The following is a 17,009-nucleotide window of genomic DNA, read 5'->3' on the forward strand; positions in this document are numbered from 1 at the left end:
TCCCTCCAGACAGGGTCTGCTGACCACCGCGTGGCCTCGGAGTCTCCGGTGGCCTAGGGAAGTGAAGCGCGGCCCTGGGGAAGGCCTGGAGCAACCCATCCCCAGAACTCCCACGAGGGGGCGTCCCAACCCGTCTTCGACTGTTGGCCAAAATGCGCTGCTAATGCTGGCAGCCTTACGCAGTGCCCGCGGGGGATATGAGGCCCCCCGCGCGGCCCTGAACCCCACCGGATTCCCCGGGCCGGCCCGACCGCCCCCACCTAGTCCCTGGCCCCGCGGGTACAACCCCCGACACTAAAGGCCTTTACGCGACATCCGAGCAGCGTGTGTATCCCAAAGGCCTAGGAGCATTTGCCCGGCTCGGTCAAATCTAGCGCAAGTTTGAAGCCTGCGGCCTCGCAATTTTAGCAGCTTCGTTCCAGGCCAGGTGAGCTGGAGCGCGGATTTAGAATGCTTTTCTGCTCTTCGGGAACTTGAGGTTTTAATTTTAATTTTAATTTTATTTTTTTGACACGGAGCCTTGCTCTGTCGCCCGGGTTGGAGTGCAGTGGCGATCTCGGCTCACTGCAACCTCCACCTCCCGGATTCAAGCAATTCTCCTGCCTCAGCCTCCTGAGTAGCTGGGACTACAGGCTCATGCCACCACACCTGGCTAATTTTTGTATTTTTAGTAGAGATGGGGTTTCACCATGTTGGCCAAACTGGTCTCCAACTCCTGAGCTCATGATCCTCCTACCTCAGTCTCCCAAAGTGCTGGGATTATAGGCAGGAGCCATCGCGCCCGGCTGAGCTTGAGGATTTTATGGTCTTTTCTGGGTGACTTTGCAGTGGTCATATTATTACTCCTAGGTGGGGGAAGGTAGGGACTGTCCCTCATCACTGCTGTGCCTACAGAGGACTCCTGACACCGGGATTGTTGGCAGGGTGCAACAACCAAGAGCAAAAGCACCCAGAAGTGGGGGTGTGGGTCACCAAGTAAGAGAGGAGGCCCCTCCATAAGGAAGGAGCAGGTCAAGGGGCAAGGGGAGTGGTGGCTGGGGCGTTTGGCCCTGCCTGGCATGCTCAATTCTGTGTGTGCACAGCTGTCTCCAGCCATGCATGCTCTCCATGGAAGTCAGGTGCAGCCCTGTGTTCTCTCACACTGCAGTCCTTTCAGCCAGCCTGTGAACAGGGCCCTTCCCCACCCTGTCTTCAGTTTCTCCTCTCTGAAGGGGGGTGACCACCCACCTTGAGGGTGGCCTCCCAGTGAGGTGAGCACACCAAGGGTGGGCCATTCTTTCCTGGCAGACTCACCAGGCCTGGTCCAGCCGCTACTCCCTTGTTCATGCAGTCCATGCCACCTGGTTCCTGTTTGCCACACCAAACAAACTGAACACTTCTCATGGTGGTCCCCGGGCCTAAACTGCACAGAGTTGTTACTTCAGCTCCCATGGCTGATGGACTGCAGGTTCCACAAGGCATGGCCTTGCACCTCGGAGGCACCCAAGACCACTTAAGTGGGTTACACAAATGAAAATGAGGCTGAAAGGATGACACTGAAGCAGGCATTGAAATGCCAACTTTTTTTTTTTTTGAAACGGAGTCTTGCTCTGTCGCTCAGGCTGGAGTGCAGTGGTGTGATCTCCACTCACTGCAACTTCTGCCTCCTGGGTTCAAGCGATTCTCTTGCCTCAGCCTCCCGAGTATCTGGGACCACAGGCACATGCCACCATGCCCCACTAATTGTTTGTTTTTTGTTGTTTTTTTGTTTTTGTTTTTGTTTTTTTTAAACAGAGTCTCACTCTGTTGCCAGGCTGGAGTGCGGTGGTGTGATCTTGGCTTACTGCAACCTCCACCTCCCGGGTTCAAGTGATTCTCCTGCTTCAGCTTCCCAAGTAGCTGGGACTACAGGCATGTGCCACCATGCCCAGCTAATTTTTTTTGTATTTTTAGTAGAGACAGGGTTTCACCATGTTGGCCAGGATGGTCTCTTGTGATCTGCCTGCCTCAGCCTCCCAAAGTGCTGGGATTACAGGCATGAGCCACCACGCCTGGCCTGAAATGCCTACTTTTAAAAAATGAGTCACTTTAGTGGGGAACAGTGGCTCATGTCTATATCTCAGAACTTTGTGAGGCCCAGGCAGGCAGATTGCTTGAGTCCAGGAGTTCGAGACCAGCCTGGCCAACATGGTGAAACCCTGTCTCTACAAAAAATACAAAAATTAGCAGGGCATAGTGATGCACACCGGTAGTCCAAGCTACTTGGGAGGCTGAGGCAGGAGGATCGTTTGAGCCTGGAAGGCGGAGGTTGCAGTGAGCCAAGATCACACCATTGAGCAAGACCCTGTCTCAAAATAATAAAAGTAAATAAAAGTGAGTGACTTTAAAGAAAAGATTGCCTTTCAGGCGTGGTGGCTCACGCCTGTAATCCCAGCACTTTGGGAGGCCGAGGCGGGTGGATCACCTGAGGTCAGGAGTTCAAGACCAGCCTGGCCAACACGGTGAAACCCCGTCTCTACGAAAAATATAAAAAATTAGCCAGGCATGGTGGCGGGCGCCTGTAGTCCCAGCTACTCGGGAGACTGAGGCAGGAGAATGGCATGAACCCGGGAGGCGGAGCTTGCAGTGAGCTGAGATTGCGTCACTGCACTCCAGCCTGGGCGACAGAGAGAGACTCCGTCTCAAAAAAAAAAAAAAAAGAAAAAAAAAGAAAAGATTACGAACAGTGTAGGTTGTAAAAATTACTGCTGTCTTACTTCTCCTTGCCCTCTAGGAGTCTCTGTGGAGTCTTCTTGAATAAGCTGTGAAACATTTCCCCACCCGCTTCCCTTTCTTGGCCCAGGCTTCCTGACCACAGCCTCACCTTTGAGCAGCTCAGAGCCCTGCCTGCCAGGATGGGAGCCATTGCCTGGATCGTGGCTCTGCAGGGCCACCCATGATGGAACAGGTCGCCTGGTGAGGTGGTGAGGCCCTTCATCATTTCAGGGGGTGTACAGTAGGACTGGGTAACCCCGAAAATCAGGGATGAGACTGAAGGATCCCTTCCAGAATGTGGACACACCCCCTCCTTTGAGTCTCACCTCCTTCCTTTCTTTTTTTTGAGATGGAGTCTCGCTCTGTCGCCCAGGCTGGAGTGCAATGGCACAATCTCGGCTCACTGCAACCTCCGCCTCCCAGGTTCAAGTGATTCTCCTGCTTCAGCCTCCTGAGTAGCTGGGCTTACAGGCGTGTGCCACCACACCTGGCTAATTTTTGTATTTTTAGTAGAGACAGGGTTTCACCATGTTGGTCAGGCTGCTCTCCAACTCCTGACCTCGTGATCCACCTGCCTCGGCCTCCCAAAGTGCTGGGATTACAGGCATGAGCCACTGCGCCCGGCCTCTCGCCTCCTTTCTTTCAAGTCTGAGGTGGCTAGCCTGGAGGGGTCCCCAGGGGCTTGTTGGGCCCTGACGAGGGGACACCCTGGGGGCCCAGTACTCCACTCAGACACCTCCCACAGCCTTCTGACAGCACCCTCCCCACAGCTGACCAGCTAGAGGACCTCCTGACCCCTCCACTTGTCTGCTGGTGTGGAAAAGCCTGGACCCTCCCTCTTGGAGCCTCAGTTTCCCTATCTGTAAACTTCGGTCTATCCCAAGCTGAAGGACTGGCCAGTCCCTGCCATATGCCTCACTTTCCCCTGGGACACATTTTAATATCCCTTTCCTGGCCAGGTGCAATGGCTTCCCATGTAATCCCAGCACTTTGGGAGGCCAAGGTGGGCAGATCACTTGAGGTCAGGAGTTCGAGACCAGCCTGGCCAACATGGTGAAACCCCATCTCTACTAAAAATACAAAAATTAGCCAGGCATGGTGGCGCACGTCCGTGGTCCCAGCTACTTGGGAGGCTGAGGTAGCAGAATCGTTTGAACCTGGGAGGCGGAGGTTGCAGTGAGTGGAGATTACACCACTGCACTCCTGCCTGGGAGACAGAGTGAGACTGTGTCTCAAAAAATAATAATAATAAAAAATAAAATAATATCCCTTTCCTCACAGGGGCTATTGTGTCATCTTCTAGAAGGATCTGTTGAGGCTCTGAGGGGTGGAGGAACTTGCTTGTGGGTAGGACCACCTGTCACAAGTTAGCAGAGGTCAGAGGTCAGGCCACCAAGGAGACCCAGTGGGATGCGCCTTCCAAAGGTGGGGGTACGGATGGGACCCATGAAACCTGACTCCTCTCAGACTCTAGCCAAGTCTAAGACTTTGGACGGCCACCACCCAGAGGAGAAACTGAGACCCAGAGCGGCACGGGTTGGCCAGGGTCACCCAGCACCAGACAGGGACTTTGCCAGCCCCGGGGCAGGACCCTGTCTCCGGCCCTCGACCCCGCTGGGCCGTCCCCTCCCCGTTCACCTCCCCCACCCGGGCCGCGGCTGCTAGGAGAGTTCAGAACAAAAGGCGGCGGGGGGCGGGGCCGAGGCGGGCCGGGGGTGGGGCGGAAGCTATAAGGGGCGGCGGCCCGGCGCGGCCCAGCAAGCCCAGCAGCCCCGGGGCGGATGGCTCCGGCCGCCTGGCTCCGCAGCGCGGCCGCGCGCGCCCTCCTGCCCCCGATGCTGCTGCTGCTGCTCCAGCCGCCGCCGCTGCTGGCCCGGGCTCTGCCGCCGGTGAGTGCCCGCCACTCGCCGGCCGCTCCTCGCTGAGGGGGCGCCGGGCACGCGGGCTGGGCCCAGCGGCAGATCCGGACCGAAGGGGGGCGCCCCGGGTGGCCTCCAGCGCCCGGTACCCGAAACGCTTTCTGGTTCCCTCTAGGCGTGATAGACAGCGAGCTTGCAGTCCCTGGGGGTGTGAAGGGGAGCCGGCGCCGGCATCGTTCGGGCTGGTGGGACGGAACTCCACGCTGGACTCACGCTTGCTCCCAGCGTGGGGACCTGCCTCTCGCGCTCCAGCCGCGGGTGCTGGAGTGTGCGTTGAAGGAAGCAGCAGAGGGAGTGGTAACAGGGCCCCCTATTCATCGCAGGGACAAAGCCGAGCAGATCCCAGGCAGGTGTCAGCCTGCAGGTGTGTGGCCGCAGTTAGTACACCTCCAGGTGTGCGGTGGGATGAAGGATAAAGGGAGAAGTGGGGAGGGCAGCGCTGTGCTCCGGGAAATGGGGTCTGAGCCTGGAGATGTCCCCCGCGGGCACCTACCGGCAGCAGTTTTGGGAGGCTTGGAGCCAGGAGAACATGAGTATGAAATAGTATGAGTGCAGTGTGTGTGTGACTGAGAGGTGGCTGTCAGAAAGAAGCGGGGAGAGAAAGGAAAGGGAGAAAATGTGTGCTCAGGAGAGGAGAAGAAAGCCCAGGTAAGAGAGGACAGCAGAGTGAGGAGAGGAGGGACTGTCATGGAGTGTGTGTGACAGCTTGCATGTGTCCCAAAAGCTGCCCCTTCCCTGGGGCGCTTCCAGGCACCAGTCACAGGGCCTGGGGCCAGAGCCTGGGCCACTCCACTCCAGAGGGGAGGCATCCAGACAGCTCAGGCAGGGAAGGGAGCAGGAGGGTGTGACAGGCAGGAGTCTCAGGACTGGCCTGGTGAGGAGGGAGGCCTGGCCAGGCTGGGACCCTCTGTCCAGCCACTCTGGCTCTGCTCAGGGCAGCCTTGTCCTGTGCTGGCTATGGGAGCAGAAAGGGATGGGATGGGTGGGGTAGAGTGAATGGGGGGCATCTCAGTCTGGAGTCTTGCCTCCTTCCCAGCCCCTCTTGGTTCCTAGGACTTGGGACAGAGTCAGGAATCACTGTGGGTAGATATTGAACCACAGGTCTGGAAATTGGAGAGATCTGGGTTTGAACCATGCGACCCTGGGTGAATCCTGCCATGCCTCAGAATCTCACCCACTCCATCTCTAATGGGAGTGCGGGTGGGAGGGGGCAATGGTGCCTACTGCTGTGCCCACTGTTGAGCAATGAGGTGATGCCAGGCTCACTAGAAACACTGTCACCTGTAGCTGCCACTTTGACGCTTGTGCATGGTCAATGCTGGAGCTGGGGGCCAGCTTGGGGTGGGGTCTGAGCTGGACTGTGGTCTGTCACTCTGCAAACACGCAGGGAGCATCTGGGGTCACCTCTGATGTGTTTATCCCCCGGCTGCCTTCAGCAAGGCTGGGAGAGCTCTGTAAATATTTATCCAGCCCAGTTCCCAGCTTTCAGGGTTGATGGAAGCCCTGCAGTCCGATGGATGGGACGAAGCTACCGTCCCTCCTGGAGCCAGCAGCAGAGGGGTGAGAATAGGAAGATTAGGTGGAAGCTTGAGGGAGAAGATATCCCTGCTTGCCAACTGGCTGTGCGAGTTGGGCAGGTTGCTTGACCTCTCTGAGCCTCAGAGGGGCGTGATGATACCTGCATGGTGATGCTCCCGTCTTCCTCCATAGCCTAACAAGTGCCCTCCTCGAAGTCTTGCCTCCCACTGACATCAGAAGGCATAGCTATGATTAATTATACCCACTAGACTGACTGCAAACTGAGGTCCAGAAAGGGGCACAATGAGCCCAGCCTTTCGCAGTGTTTCCTGGCACCCTGGGGTCCTCCCTTATCTCCCCTCTATCTGGTGCCTCCCATTTTCTGGATTGCAAGTTGACCCCGGGGCAGGGTTGACTCCGAGTCTCTAAGCTCTGCCAGGACACTGGGTCAGCTGAGAAATTCCTTGAATGTGTCTGCAGCTGAGGTTTGGTGTCTGGCAGAGGAGGGTGGGGCTGAGTGAGCTAAGAACCCACCACAGGGCAGGCCAAGGGAGGCTACTGGCCAAGACAGAGGGAATGCACTGGAAGCAGAAATGCTTCTTGGGAAAGTGGGTTTTGGAGAAAAGCCAAGAGCTGAGGAGACAGGGGGAAGCCCTGGAGGTGGGAGGCATGAGCCCCAGGTCTAGGTCCAGCTCTTGCATGACTTGCTGTGTGACCCCGGGCAAAGTCCTTGAGCTCTCTGGGCTCTGTCTCATCCTCTGGGAAATGGGGGAGTTGCTTCTTCCTCAAGCTCCCCAGGGGTGTAGATGAGGCCAGTGGTGGCCTGTGTCTACCACCTCACCTCACTGAATCCTGAGAGTCCTGGGAAGGCCAAGCCCACCTGTCTCACAAGTAGCAAGCTGCTTCATGCTGTGCCTTGTAGTTAGGGCATCTGGCCCCAGGCCAGAAAGGACTTGGAAAGATGAAGTGTAGGAGGACAGTGAGGCAGAATGTGTGTCCTATCCCAGCCACGGGGAAACTGAGGCCAAGAGCTCATGGGCTCTAAAAAAATCATGGGCTCTAAAAACAACCTCACTAGCTAGAGGCCTCATTTCTAGCATCTCCTGCTCACTCAGTTTCTAAGAATTTAATGAACGAGACAGGGACAGGGAGAAGAGACCTTGATATGTGGGAGACCCTGCACAAGGCGCTTCTCTTTTCTAGGCCTGAAAGCTCCCTTCTAGCTGCGACTTCTGTTTTACCATTTAAAGCCTGGAGATTTTGTTGGGTAGCTAGAGGGGAGGTGGGTGATGGGAACTGTAGGGACTGGCAAGGGCAGATTCCCAAGCGTGGGAGGGGAGGGCCTACAGGGACAAGGAACAGGGCCAGGTAAGAGGTGCTTTTCTGTGCCAGAGGCTACAGCAGGCATTACAGAAGGATGTCATGTAGCCCTTTGCTGTGGCATCATTCCCATTTGACAGATAGGAAAGTTGAGGCTAAGAGAGGAAGGTGACTTGTCTAGAGTCTCCATGTCATAGAACTAGGCCTTCTGAACCTCAGTGGCTGGCTCTTTTTGCGACACTAAGACTGTCATGATCCAGGGGTTTGGGCATGGACTGGGTGCCTCATGAGGGAAGGACAGGAAGGGACAGTGGAAGGGGTGGGGGCATGCCCGTGGCTCTCCCTCCGTGACTGTCTGCACCAGGACTCACTGGAGGGCAGAGGAGAGAAGAGATATCTGACCATGGGCATAGGCAGGGCTGGCAGGCTGGGCTCTAGGTTGTTTGGAGCTCCCAGGGGACAGCACAGCTCTGCCCTTTCCAGGGAGGGTCTTCATACCCCTGCCAGGCTGGGGAAAGGAATCTGTTTCTCCTGTAAGTCAAGGGGGCAGTGTGGCGAGGAGGAGGAGGCAGGCCCCTCTGGCAGCCCACATCCTCCATGGGAGAACTTGGATATGTAGCATCTCCACCTTCCTGGTGGATATTGGAAGCCCAACGAACCTGCCTGCAAAATGCCCAGGAAATAGCAGGCGCTGAATAATTTGCACCTCACCAAGGTGAGGCCAGCCTGGGTCCCTCCTTCAGGGGAAAGGTAACTCAACCCCTGCAGAGCAGAGCAGAGGTAGCAGGGAGCTGGGTGGGCTGTGAGCACAGACAGTCCGCTGCCTGCCAGCTGTTGTCTGATCAAGCTGCTTAATTCCTCTGGGGCCCATTTCCTCATCCTGGAAATGAGGGTGATGATGGTGGAGTTGGTGAGAGGTTCCATCAGGGGCTAAGAGCAAGTCTGTGGAGCTGTTGCCAAGGTCCTAGCCTGCAACCAGTGCTAAGTACTTTTTTTTTTTTTTTTTTTTTTTTTTGAGATGGAGTCTCGCTCTGTCACCCAGGCTGGAGTGCTGTGGTGCGATGTCGGCTCACTGCAAGCTCTGCCTCCCAGGTTCACGCCATTCTCCTGCCTCAGCCTCCCGCGTAGCTGGGACTACAGGAGCCCGCCACCACGCCTGGCTAATTTGTTGTATTTTTAGTAGAGACGGGGTTTCACCATGTTAGCCAGGATGGTCTCGATCTCCTGACCTCGTGATCCGCCTGCCTCGGCCTCCCAAAGTGTTGGGATTACAGGCGTGAGCCACCGTGCCCGGCCAACCAGTGCTAAGTACTTATTAACAATAAGCCCAGGCTGGGTGCGGTGGCTCATGCCTGTAATCCCAGTACTTTGGGAGGCCGAGGCGGGTGGATCATGAGGTCAGGAGTTCAAGACCAGCCTGGCCAAGATGGATAAACCTCATCTCTACTAAAAATACAAAAATTAGCCAGGCGTGAGGCTGGGTGCGGTGGCACATGCCTGTAATCCCAGCACTTTGGGAGGCCAAGGCAGGCAGATCACAAGGTCAGGAGATCGAGACCATCCTGGCTAACATGGTGAAATCCCGTTTCTACTAAAAATACAAAAAAATTAGCCGGGCATGGCAGCGTGTGCCTGCAGTCCCAGCTACTCGGGAGGCTGAATCAGGAGTATGGCATGAACCCGGAAGGCGGTGGTTGTAGTGAGCCCAGATCACGCCACTGCACTCCAGCCTGGGCGATAGAGCGAGACTCCCTCTCAAAAAAAAAAAAAAAAAAAAAATTAACCAGGCGTGGTGGCAGGCACCTGTAACCCCAGCTACTCGGGAGGCTGAGGCAGAGAATTGCTTGAACCCGGGAGGTGGAGGTTGTAGTGAGCCGAGATCGCGCCACTGCACTCCAGCCTGGGCAACAGAGTGAGACTCCATCTCAAAAAAACAAAACAAAAAACCAATAAGCCCAGAATCGGCCAGAACCCACAACCCAGTGAGACTGTGCTGTGCCAGGTAACCATGCAATAAGCAAGCTCGGAAATGGGGGGAAGCTGCTTCAGGGCCTCACGCCCTAAGTAGTTCCATAGCCTCCGTGTTCAGAAGGCCCCCCTTCATGGTGGGGTGTTCTTGATGCCTCAGCTCTGGGATCAGGAGCAGGGAGCGTTGGGACACTGATCAGATCCCTGGGGTGTATGGAGCCTGGGAGAGCTGCCAAAGGCTGAGGGTGAGGTGGGGCCTGAGTGGCTGAGCTCCTGCCCCAAATATGGCTGTGAGGAGGCTGCAGTTGCCCAGACCAGACAGGTGCTGAGTCTCTCAGCAAGCAGCACAGCTCCATCCCTCTCCTTCAGTGCAGGAAGGACACTTGGCTTCTGTGCGGTGTCCAGAGCCAGGCCTTAGCCTTAGGCCTGGGCCACCAGAGTCCTGGCCTGGCCTTGCCACGCCCTTGCTGGGTGACTTTGCAGGGTCTCCAACCTCTCTGAGCTTCTGCTTTTCTCATGCACAAAACTGTAACTTCTGCCCTGGAGACTTATAGACAGGTAGCAGGATGTAGCTCAGGTCTGAATCGCCATCTGTGGTCCTGGGGCTTTGGCGAGTGGGGCTGGGCACCTGGTAATTAACTGTCCCCACCCTCCCCGCTTGAAGAAGGCAGGCAGATCACAGATCAGCTCCCACTGTACTCCTAGCCCTGGTGGGGTGTGACCAAAACCACCTCTGCTAGAAGCCAGGCCTCAGTGGCCAGGTGCCTTCCCGGGTGCTGGGCCTGTGCTAGGTGCTGTACATACCTCACCTTGTCCAGTCCACAAATCAGTGTCACCCCCAGCAGTCAGGTTACACTGACTGAGGCCACACTGCAGGGCTACAGCCGCTCCACACTGGGGAGGAGGTGGGGGAAATCCTGGGCAGGAGAGAGGGCAGAGCCTGCTCACATGACAGGGACAGCAGCATGGGTGGTGACCCAGGTGTGTCTGAACTTAGTGGACACAGGAAGAAAGGGAGTTGGAAGCGAGTTTCTGTGGGGAGCAGGAGGAGGTTGCCTGGTGTTCCTTCGGAGGAAGCTTTTTGGGGTCCATTCCTGGAGTGTATGGCTCATAGCCAGTCCCAGTGTGCCCCCACCCCCAGACCTCATTGGCCTAAGTAGCTGGAGTAGGTGACAGGCAGCCCAGGGCCCTCCACGATGTGGGGGACAGCTTGGTGCCTTGGAACAAGGTGCCAAGAAACCAGAGAGCCAGCCAGATGCCAAAGGGCCCTGCCATGTGCCGGTGCCCTTTCCCTCTCCATTTGCCCAGCCACACAGTGGGCTGGGGTTGCACTTGTGTTTGCCGACAGGCCACACCTCTAACTGTGGGCCATGTGGACCTTAGGCCTGACCAGACCCTCATGTCATCCTCCTGCCTAGGATGCCCACCACCTCCATGCCGAGAGGAGGGGGCCACAGCCCTGGCATGCAGCCCTGCCCAGTAGCCCGGCACCTGCCCCTGCCATGCAGGAGGCCCCCCGGCCTGCCAGCAGCCTCAGGCCTCCCCGCTGTGGCGTGCCCGACCCACCTGATGGGCTGAGTGCCCGCAACCGACAGAAGAGGTTCGTGCTTTCTGGCGGGCGCTGGGAGAAGACGGACCTCACCTACAGGTAGGGGCCTGGGAGCAGGACACTAGGATGCCACCTGTGTGTCCGTGGGTAAGCCAGCTGCCCTCACAGCTGCTGCTTGAGACACAGGCCAGGGTAGATCTTCGTGTCTAACAGACCTGTGTGTCCACTGAACCCCAGGGAGGTCATCTATGGGCAAACACCCTGAAACCCCAACTTAGACACATACACATATGGAGACCCTCCCTCAGCAGAGGGGCAGACCCTCCGTCATCATGCAAAGAGTCGCAGCACATGCCTGCGGACGGGTGTTCAGTCACTCAGGCAGCCTTTACTAGAGACCTGTGAGGACCAGGCTCTGGGACTCCACAGTGAATGAGGCAGACACAGCCCCATCCTCTGTGTCAGTCTGAGGTGGGTGTCAGCCATGTCATTGTCCAACTCTACCATCACAACTTGGGCTTCGAGCAGGTGGAGACAGTGGTAAGCAGGGAGAGGCAATAGTGGGCATCTCACTGGGTGACCTGGGAGGACCCTGGGCAGGTGATGGGGAAGCTGAGGCTCACATATCCTGCGGGTGGGGACCCAGCCTGAAGAATGGACTGGTGTCACACAGCACTGGAGCTGAGACTGGGGTCTTTAGAATTTCCTAGGTGGGGGCCTGGGAACCAATAGGGGCTCAAGGAACCAAGGTGTCCCCACAGTGAGTGGCACTGTCAGGTCTAGGATGGGGGTCTCGGGACCCCTGGTCCTGGTTCTTTCCACTGAATGCAGACACTTGTATTTGCCTAAGTATGAGCAAACCACATACACATGTGCCCGTGTGGCCAGGGAGACCAGTGCGCTGAAGCTGAGGCCCAGAGCACACCTGGCCTGTGTCCTGAGTGTTCACACACCCACCAAGCATCCAGGGGCAACTCCTGGTGCCTCAGCCATCGGGGGCTGTCCCTTCCCTGAGGCCCAGGCCCCTCCATCTCCCTCCAGGATCCTTCGGTTCCCATGGCAGTTGGTGCAGGAGCAGGTGCGGCAGACGATGGCAGAGGCCCTAAAGGTATGGAGCGATGTGACGCCACTCACTTTCACTGAGGTGCACGAGGGCCGTGCTGACATCATGATCGACTTCGCCAGGTGAATGGGCGGCCTGGGACCCCTCCGGGAACAGCCTCACCTGCCAGCAGCCACTGACCCCGCCCCCACCCATCTGTAGGTACTGGCATGGGGACGACCTGCCGTTTGATGGGCCTGGGGGCATCCTGGCCCATGCCTTCTTCCCTAAGACTCACCGAGAAGGGGATGTCCACTTCGACTATGATGAGACCTGGACTATCGGGGATGACCAGGGTATGGGCTGGGGACCCATTTTCCAGATGGGGCAACTGAAGATCATAAAGAATGGGGACTCACCAAGGTCACTGAGCTGGGGTCTGGAGCTGGATGTCCTGGGCAGGAGGTTCGGGGGTTGCTGAGCCACCTCCCTTTTTCAGGCACAGACCTGCTGCAGGTGGCAGCCCATGAATTTGGCCACGTGCTGGGGCTGCAGCACACAACAGCAGCCAAGGCCCTGATGTCCGCCTTCTACACCTTTCGCTACCCACTGAGTCTCAGCCCAGATGACCGCAGGGGCGTTCAACACCTATATGGCCAGCCCTGGCCCACTGTCACCTCCAGGACCCCAGCCCTGGGCCCCCAGGCTGGGATAGACACCAATGAGATTGCACCGCTGGAGGTGAGGCCCTGCCTGCCAGTCCCCCTACTCCTCTGCTGGCCACTGTGACTGCAGCATATGCCCTCAGCATGTGTCCCTCTCTCCCACCACAGCCAGACGCCCCGCCAGATGCCTGTGAGGCCTCCTTTGACGCGGTCTCCACCATCCGAGGCGAGCTCTTTTTCTTCAAAGCGGGCTATGTGTGGCGCCTGCGTGGGGGCCAGCTGCAGCCCGGCTACCCAGCATTGGCCTCTCGCCACTGGCAGGGACTGCCCAGCCCTGTGGACGCTGCCTTCGAGGATGCCCAGGGCCACATTTGGTTCTTCCAAGGTGAGTGGGGGTTGGGGATCTGCTGGAGAGACTTCCCAGAGCCAGGAATGTTATGGCCAAGGGCAGGAACAGACAGATGGATCCTTAGGGACACAGTGGATAGGGAGAGCTGCCCCAAAGCCTGGGGGCCAAGGGAGAGAGAGTGTGGTTTGTTCCTCAGGCACAGGTAGGAGGCTCCCGGAGGTGGCTCTTGAGATAGGAGCAGCGTGGAAGGGATTGCACGGTGGGGCCGTGTGTTGGTGCGTTCAACCCTCAGCCACCCCATGGGGCGGGGCTCTAGAGATGAGGCCTCTGGGGCCCCGAGGCAGTGAAGTGACTCACTGTGAGTGCAGCTGGGAAGAGGCAGGGCAGGGAATTGATCCAGGTCTATCATCCTAGAGCTGGGATTTCCATCTTCAACTGGCAGAGATGAGAGCCTGGAGCATTGCAGATGCCAGGGACTTCACAAATGAAGGCACAGCATGGGAAACCTGCGTGGGTTCCAGGGCAGTCCAGCCTGCAGGGGCCCAGGGAGTGGTCAGTAGGCATTTGTCACGGCCAAATGCCAGTGGAAGGAACAGCCGCCCAGGCAGTCCTCCACTGATGAGAGTAACCTCACCCGTGCACTAGTTTACAGAGCATTCACTGCCCCAGCTTATCCCAGGCCTCCCGCTTCCCTCTGCGGGTGGGGTGCTGAGCAGGCATTACTGGCCTGCATGTTTTACTAATGAGGAAACTGAGGCTGGGAGAGTCTGTGGTAGGGGTCAAGCAGGTCCACAGTGGTGGGGCATGGCAGTGGTGGCTGGGCAGGTCCTTGCAGCCTTCCCTCTCTGGCAGGTGCTCAGTACTGGGTGTACGACGGTGAAAAGCCAGTCCTGGGCCCCGCACCCCTCACCGAGCTGGGCCTGGTGAGGTTCCCGGTCCATGCCGCCTTGGTCTGGGGTCCCGAGAAGAACAAGATCTACTTCTTCCGAGGCAGGGACTACTGGCGTTTCCACCCTAGCACCCGGCGTGTAGACAGTCCCGTGCCCCGCAGGGCCACTGACTGGAGAGGGGTGCCCTCTGAGATCGACGCTGCCTTCCAGGATGCAGATGGTGCGTTGGGGGTGAGGCAGCTGGTGGGAGGTGGGCACAGCAGCCGCTTCTCCCACCTGGTGGTGGCTGGGCTCCCACATGCCTGCCACAGGAAGTCTGGCTCTTCATCACAGGTCCTTTGTCCAGAGCCATCTGCCCTCCTCTCGGTGGCCGGCTAGTGCTACATTCCATGTTGCAGATGAGGAGACTGAGGGTCAGAGAAGTGCAAGGTCTTACCCTGGTTGTTCAGCCACAGCCAGTAGAACAATCAACTGCTGTACACTGAGGGCCAACAATGCTCTAAGCTCCTTACTGGTCTCATCCAGTTCTCAGAACAGCCCTCTGATGTGACACCTGTTGTGAACCCAGTTTCCAGAGGAGCAAACAGAGGCTCAGGCAATGAGGCCCCTAACCTGGACTACCCTGGTGGTCCCTGCTCCTAACCACTGACCCACCCAGCCTCCCACAACCACATGGGGCTAGAGCCAGTCCAGTGCTCCCTCCCCTGCTAGGCTCCTCTTCTGTGCTCTTTCTCCCACATCAGGACCCACTGGGAGAGCTATCCTAGGGTAGCCTCCAGCTCCAGGACTCCAGGGTGCCCGTCAATAGCCTGGCTAATTTAATAGATGCAGGAGAGAGTGATGTGGAGGGTTGGGGGGGGCAACGGGACTTGCTTTCCTGAGAGGTGGGACTCAGGCCTCTGAGGCTCTGGGTACCTGTCAGGCTGGGTATTAGCCCAGCCCAGATTCCGGGGCAGGCAGAAGGGCTCCCTAGAGGGAAGAGAGGTTCTGAAAGGCTGGCCCTGGATCCTGCAGGACTCGAGGAACTCAGCAGTGGCCAAGGTCTTCCCACTCAGCCCTCCCTTAGTGCCCATCCCTGGGCACAGCCTGACAGGCAGGAGTAGGGCCCAGTGTCCACTCGCCCAGGCTTGACCACCTTCTCTTCTCAGGCTATGCCTACTTCCTGCGCGGCCGCCTCTACTGGAAGTTTGACCCTGTGAAGGTGAAGGCTCTGGAAGGCTTCCCCCGTCTCGTGGGTCCCGACTTCTTCGGCTGTGCCGAGCCTGCCAACACTTTCCTCTGACCATGGCTTGGATGCCCTCAGGGGTGCTGACCCCTGCCAGGCCACGAATATCAGGCTAGAGACCCATGGCCATCTTTGTGGCTGTGGGCACCAGGCGTGGGACTGAGCCCATGTCTCCTCAGGGGGATGGGGTGGGGTACAACCACCATGACAACTGCAGGGAGGGCCACGCAGGTCGTGGTCACCTGCCAGCGACTGTCTCAGACTGGGCAGGGAGGCTTTGGCATGACTTAAGAGGAAGGGCAGTCTTGGGCCCGCTATGCAGGTCCTGGCAAACCTGGCTGCCCTGTCTCCATCCCTGTCCCTCAGGGTAGCACCATGGCAGGACTGGGGGGAACTGGAGTGTCCTTGCTCTATCCCTGTTGTGAGGTTCCTTCCAGGGGCTGGCACTGAAGCAAGGGTGCTGGGGCCCCATGGCCTTCAGCCCTGGCTGAGCAACTGGGCTGTAGGGCAGGGCCACTTCCTGAAGTCAGGTCTTGGTAGGTGCCTGCATCTGTCTGCCTTCTGGCTGACAATCCTGGAAATCTGTTCTCCAGAATCCAGGCCAAAAAGTTCACAGTCAAATGGGGAGGGGTATTCATGCAGGAGACCCCAGGCCCTGGAGGCTGCAACATACCTCAATCCTGTCCCAGGCCGGATCCTCCTGAAGCCCTTTTCGCAGCACTGCTATCCTCCAAAGCCATTGTAAATGTGTGTACAGTGTGTATAAACCTTCTTCTTTTTTTTTTTTTTAAACTGAGGATTGTCATTAAACACAGTTGTTTTCTACCTGCCTGCTTGGTCTCCTTTTGTGAATGTTCAGCCAGGATGGGGAGGCCTGGCCACTGTCCAGCCCTATCCTGGGAGCCAGGGTCGAAGTCCACCACCCCCAAGCCTCTGGCCCTTGGGGCTGGGCACAGTGCTCAGGGCTCCTTCTGCTCCATTTCTACATCACATTTTGCTACAGTGGCTTCTTAACTGGCTCCCCACTTTCCTACTTGTCCCCTCTGTTCATCCTCCAGAGTGGTGGTTTATCTGCTCATGCCACAGCCCAGCCTGCCATACATAGCTGTGGTTTCTGCATCCGTAGGCTCAACTAACCTCGGGTAGAAAAAACAATGTTTAAAAAAAGGATGCGGCCGGGCGCAGTGGCTCGTGCCTGTAATCCCAGTTCTTTGGGAGGCCGAGGTGTGTGGATCACCTGAGGTCAGAAGTTTGAGACCAGTCTGGCCAACATGGTGAAAACCCATCTCTACTAAAAATACAAAAATTAGTTGGGTGTGGTGGCTCATGCCTGTAATCCCAGCTACTTGGGAGGCTGAGGCAGGAGAATCACTTGAACCTGGAGGCAGAGGTTACAGTGAGCTGAGATAGTGCCATTGCACTCCAGCCTGGGTGACAAGAGCAAAACTCCGTCTAAAAAAATAATAAAATAAATAAATAGGCCAGGTGCAGTGGCTCATGCCTGTAATTCCCAGCACTTTGGGAGGCTGAGGCCAGTGGATCACGAGGTCGGGAGATCGAGACCATCCTGCCTAACACCGTGAAACCCCATCTCTACTAAAAATACAAAAAATTAGCCAGGCGTGGTGGCGGGCGCCTGTAGTCCCAGCTACTCGGAAGGCTGAGGCAGGAGAATGGCGTGAACCCAGGAGGCGGTGCTTGCAGTGAGCCAAGATCATGCCACTGCACTCCAGCCTGGGCGACAGAGCAAGACTCTGTCTCAATAAAATAAATAAATAAATAAATAAATAAATAAATAAATAAATAAATAAATAAAATAAAGGATGGTTAC

The 17,009-nt window shown here is 57.2% G+C and overlaps 1 protein-coding gene across 2 annotated transcripts; it reads left to right on the forward strand.

The window, feature by feature from the left end:
* Positions 1 to 134: 134 nt before the first annotated feature.
* MMP11 (matrix metallopeptidase 11) lies at positions 135 to 16,003 on the forward strand. 2 transcript variants are annotated; one of them, XM_063704616.1, is made up of 9 exons: positions 135 to 427; positions 2,753 to 2,942; positions 10,877 to 11,106; positions 12,049 to 12,192; positions 12,272 to 12,405; positions 12,549 to 12,790; positions 12,883 to 13,099; positions 13,916 to 14,173; positions 15,102 to 16,003. In XM_063704616.1, exons 3-9 carry the CDS (start codon positions 10,961 to 10,963, stop codon positions 15,233 to 15,235), a joined length of 1,275 nt encoding a protein of 424 aa, XP_063560686.1. In that variant the 5' UTR covers positions 135 to 427; positions 2,753 to 2,942; positions 10,877 to 10,960; the 3' UTR covers positions 15,236 to 16,003. The 2 variants fall into 2 exon arrangements, with proteins under 2 accessions (XP_063560686.1, XP_018873835.3); XM_019018290.3 differs by lacking the exons at positions 135 to 427; positions 2,753 to 2,942 and adding an exon at positions 4,469 to 4,622.
* The last annotated feature ends 1,006 nt before the right edge of the window (positions 16,004 to 17,009 follow it).

Source organism: Gorilla gorilla, chromosome 23, assembly GCF_029281585.2.
Source record: "Gorilla gorilla gorilla isolate KB3781 chromosome 23, NHGRI_mGorGor1-v2.1_pri, whole genome shotgun sequence".
In the NCBI taxonomy this organism is placed as follows: domain Eukaryota; kingdom Metazoa; phylum Chordata; class Mammalia; order Primates; family Hominidae; genus Gorilla; species Gorilla gorilla.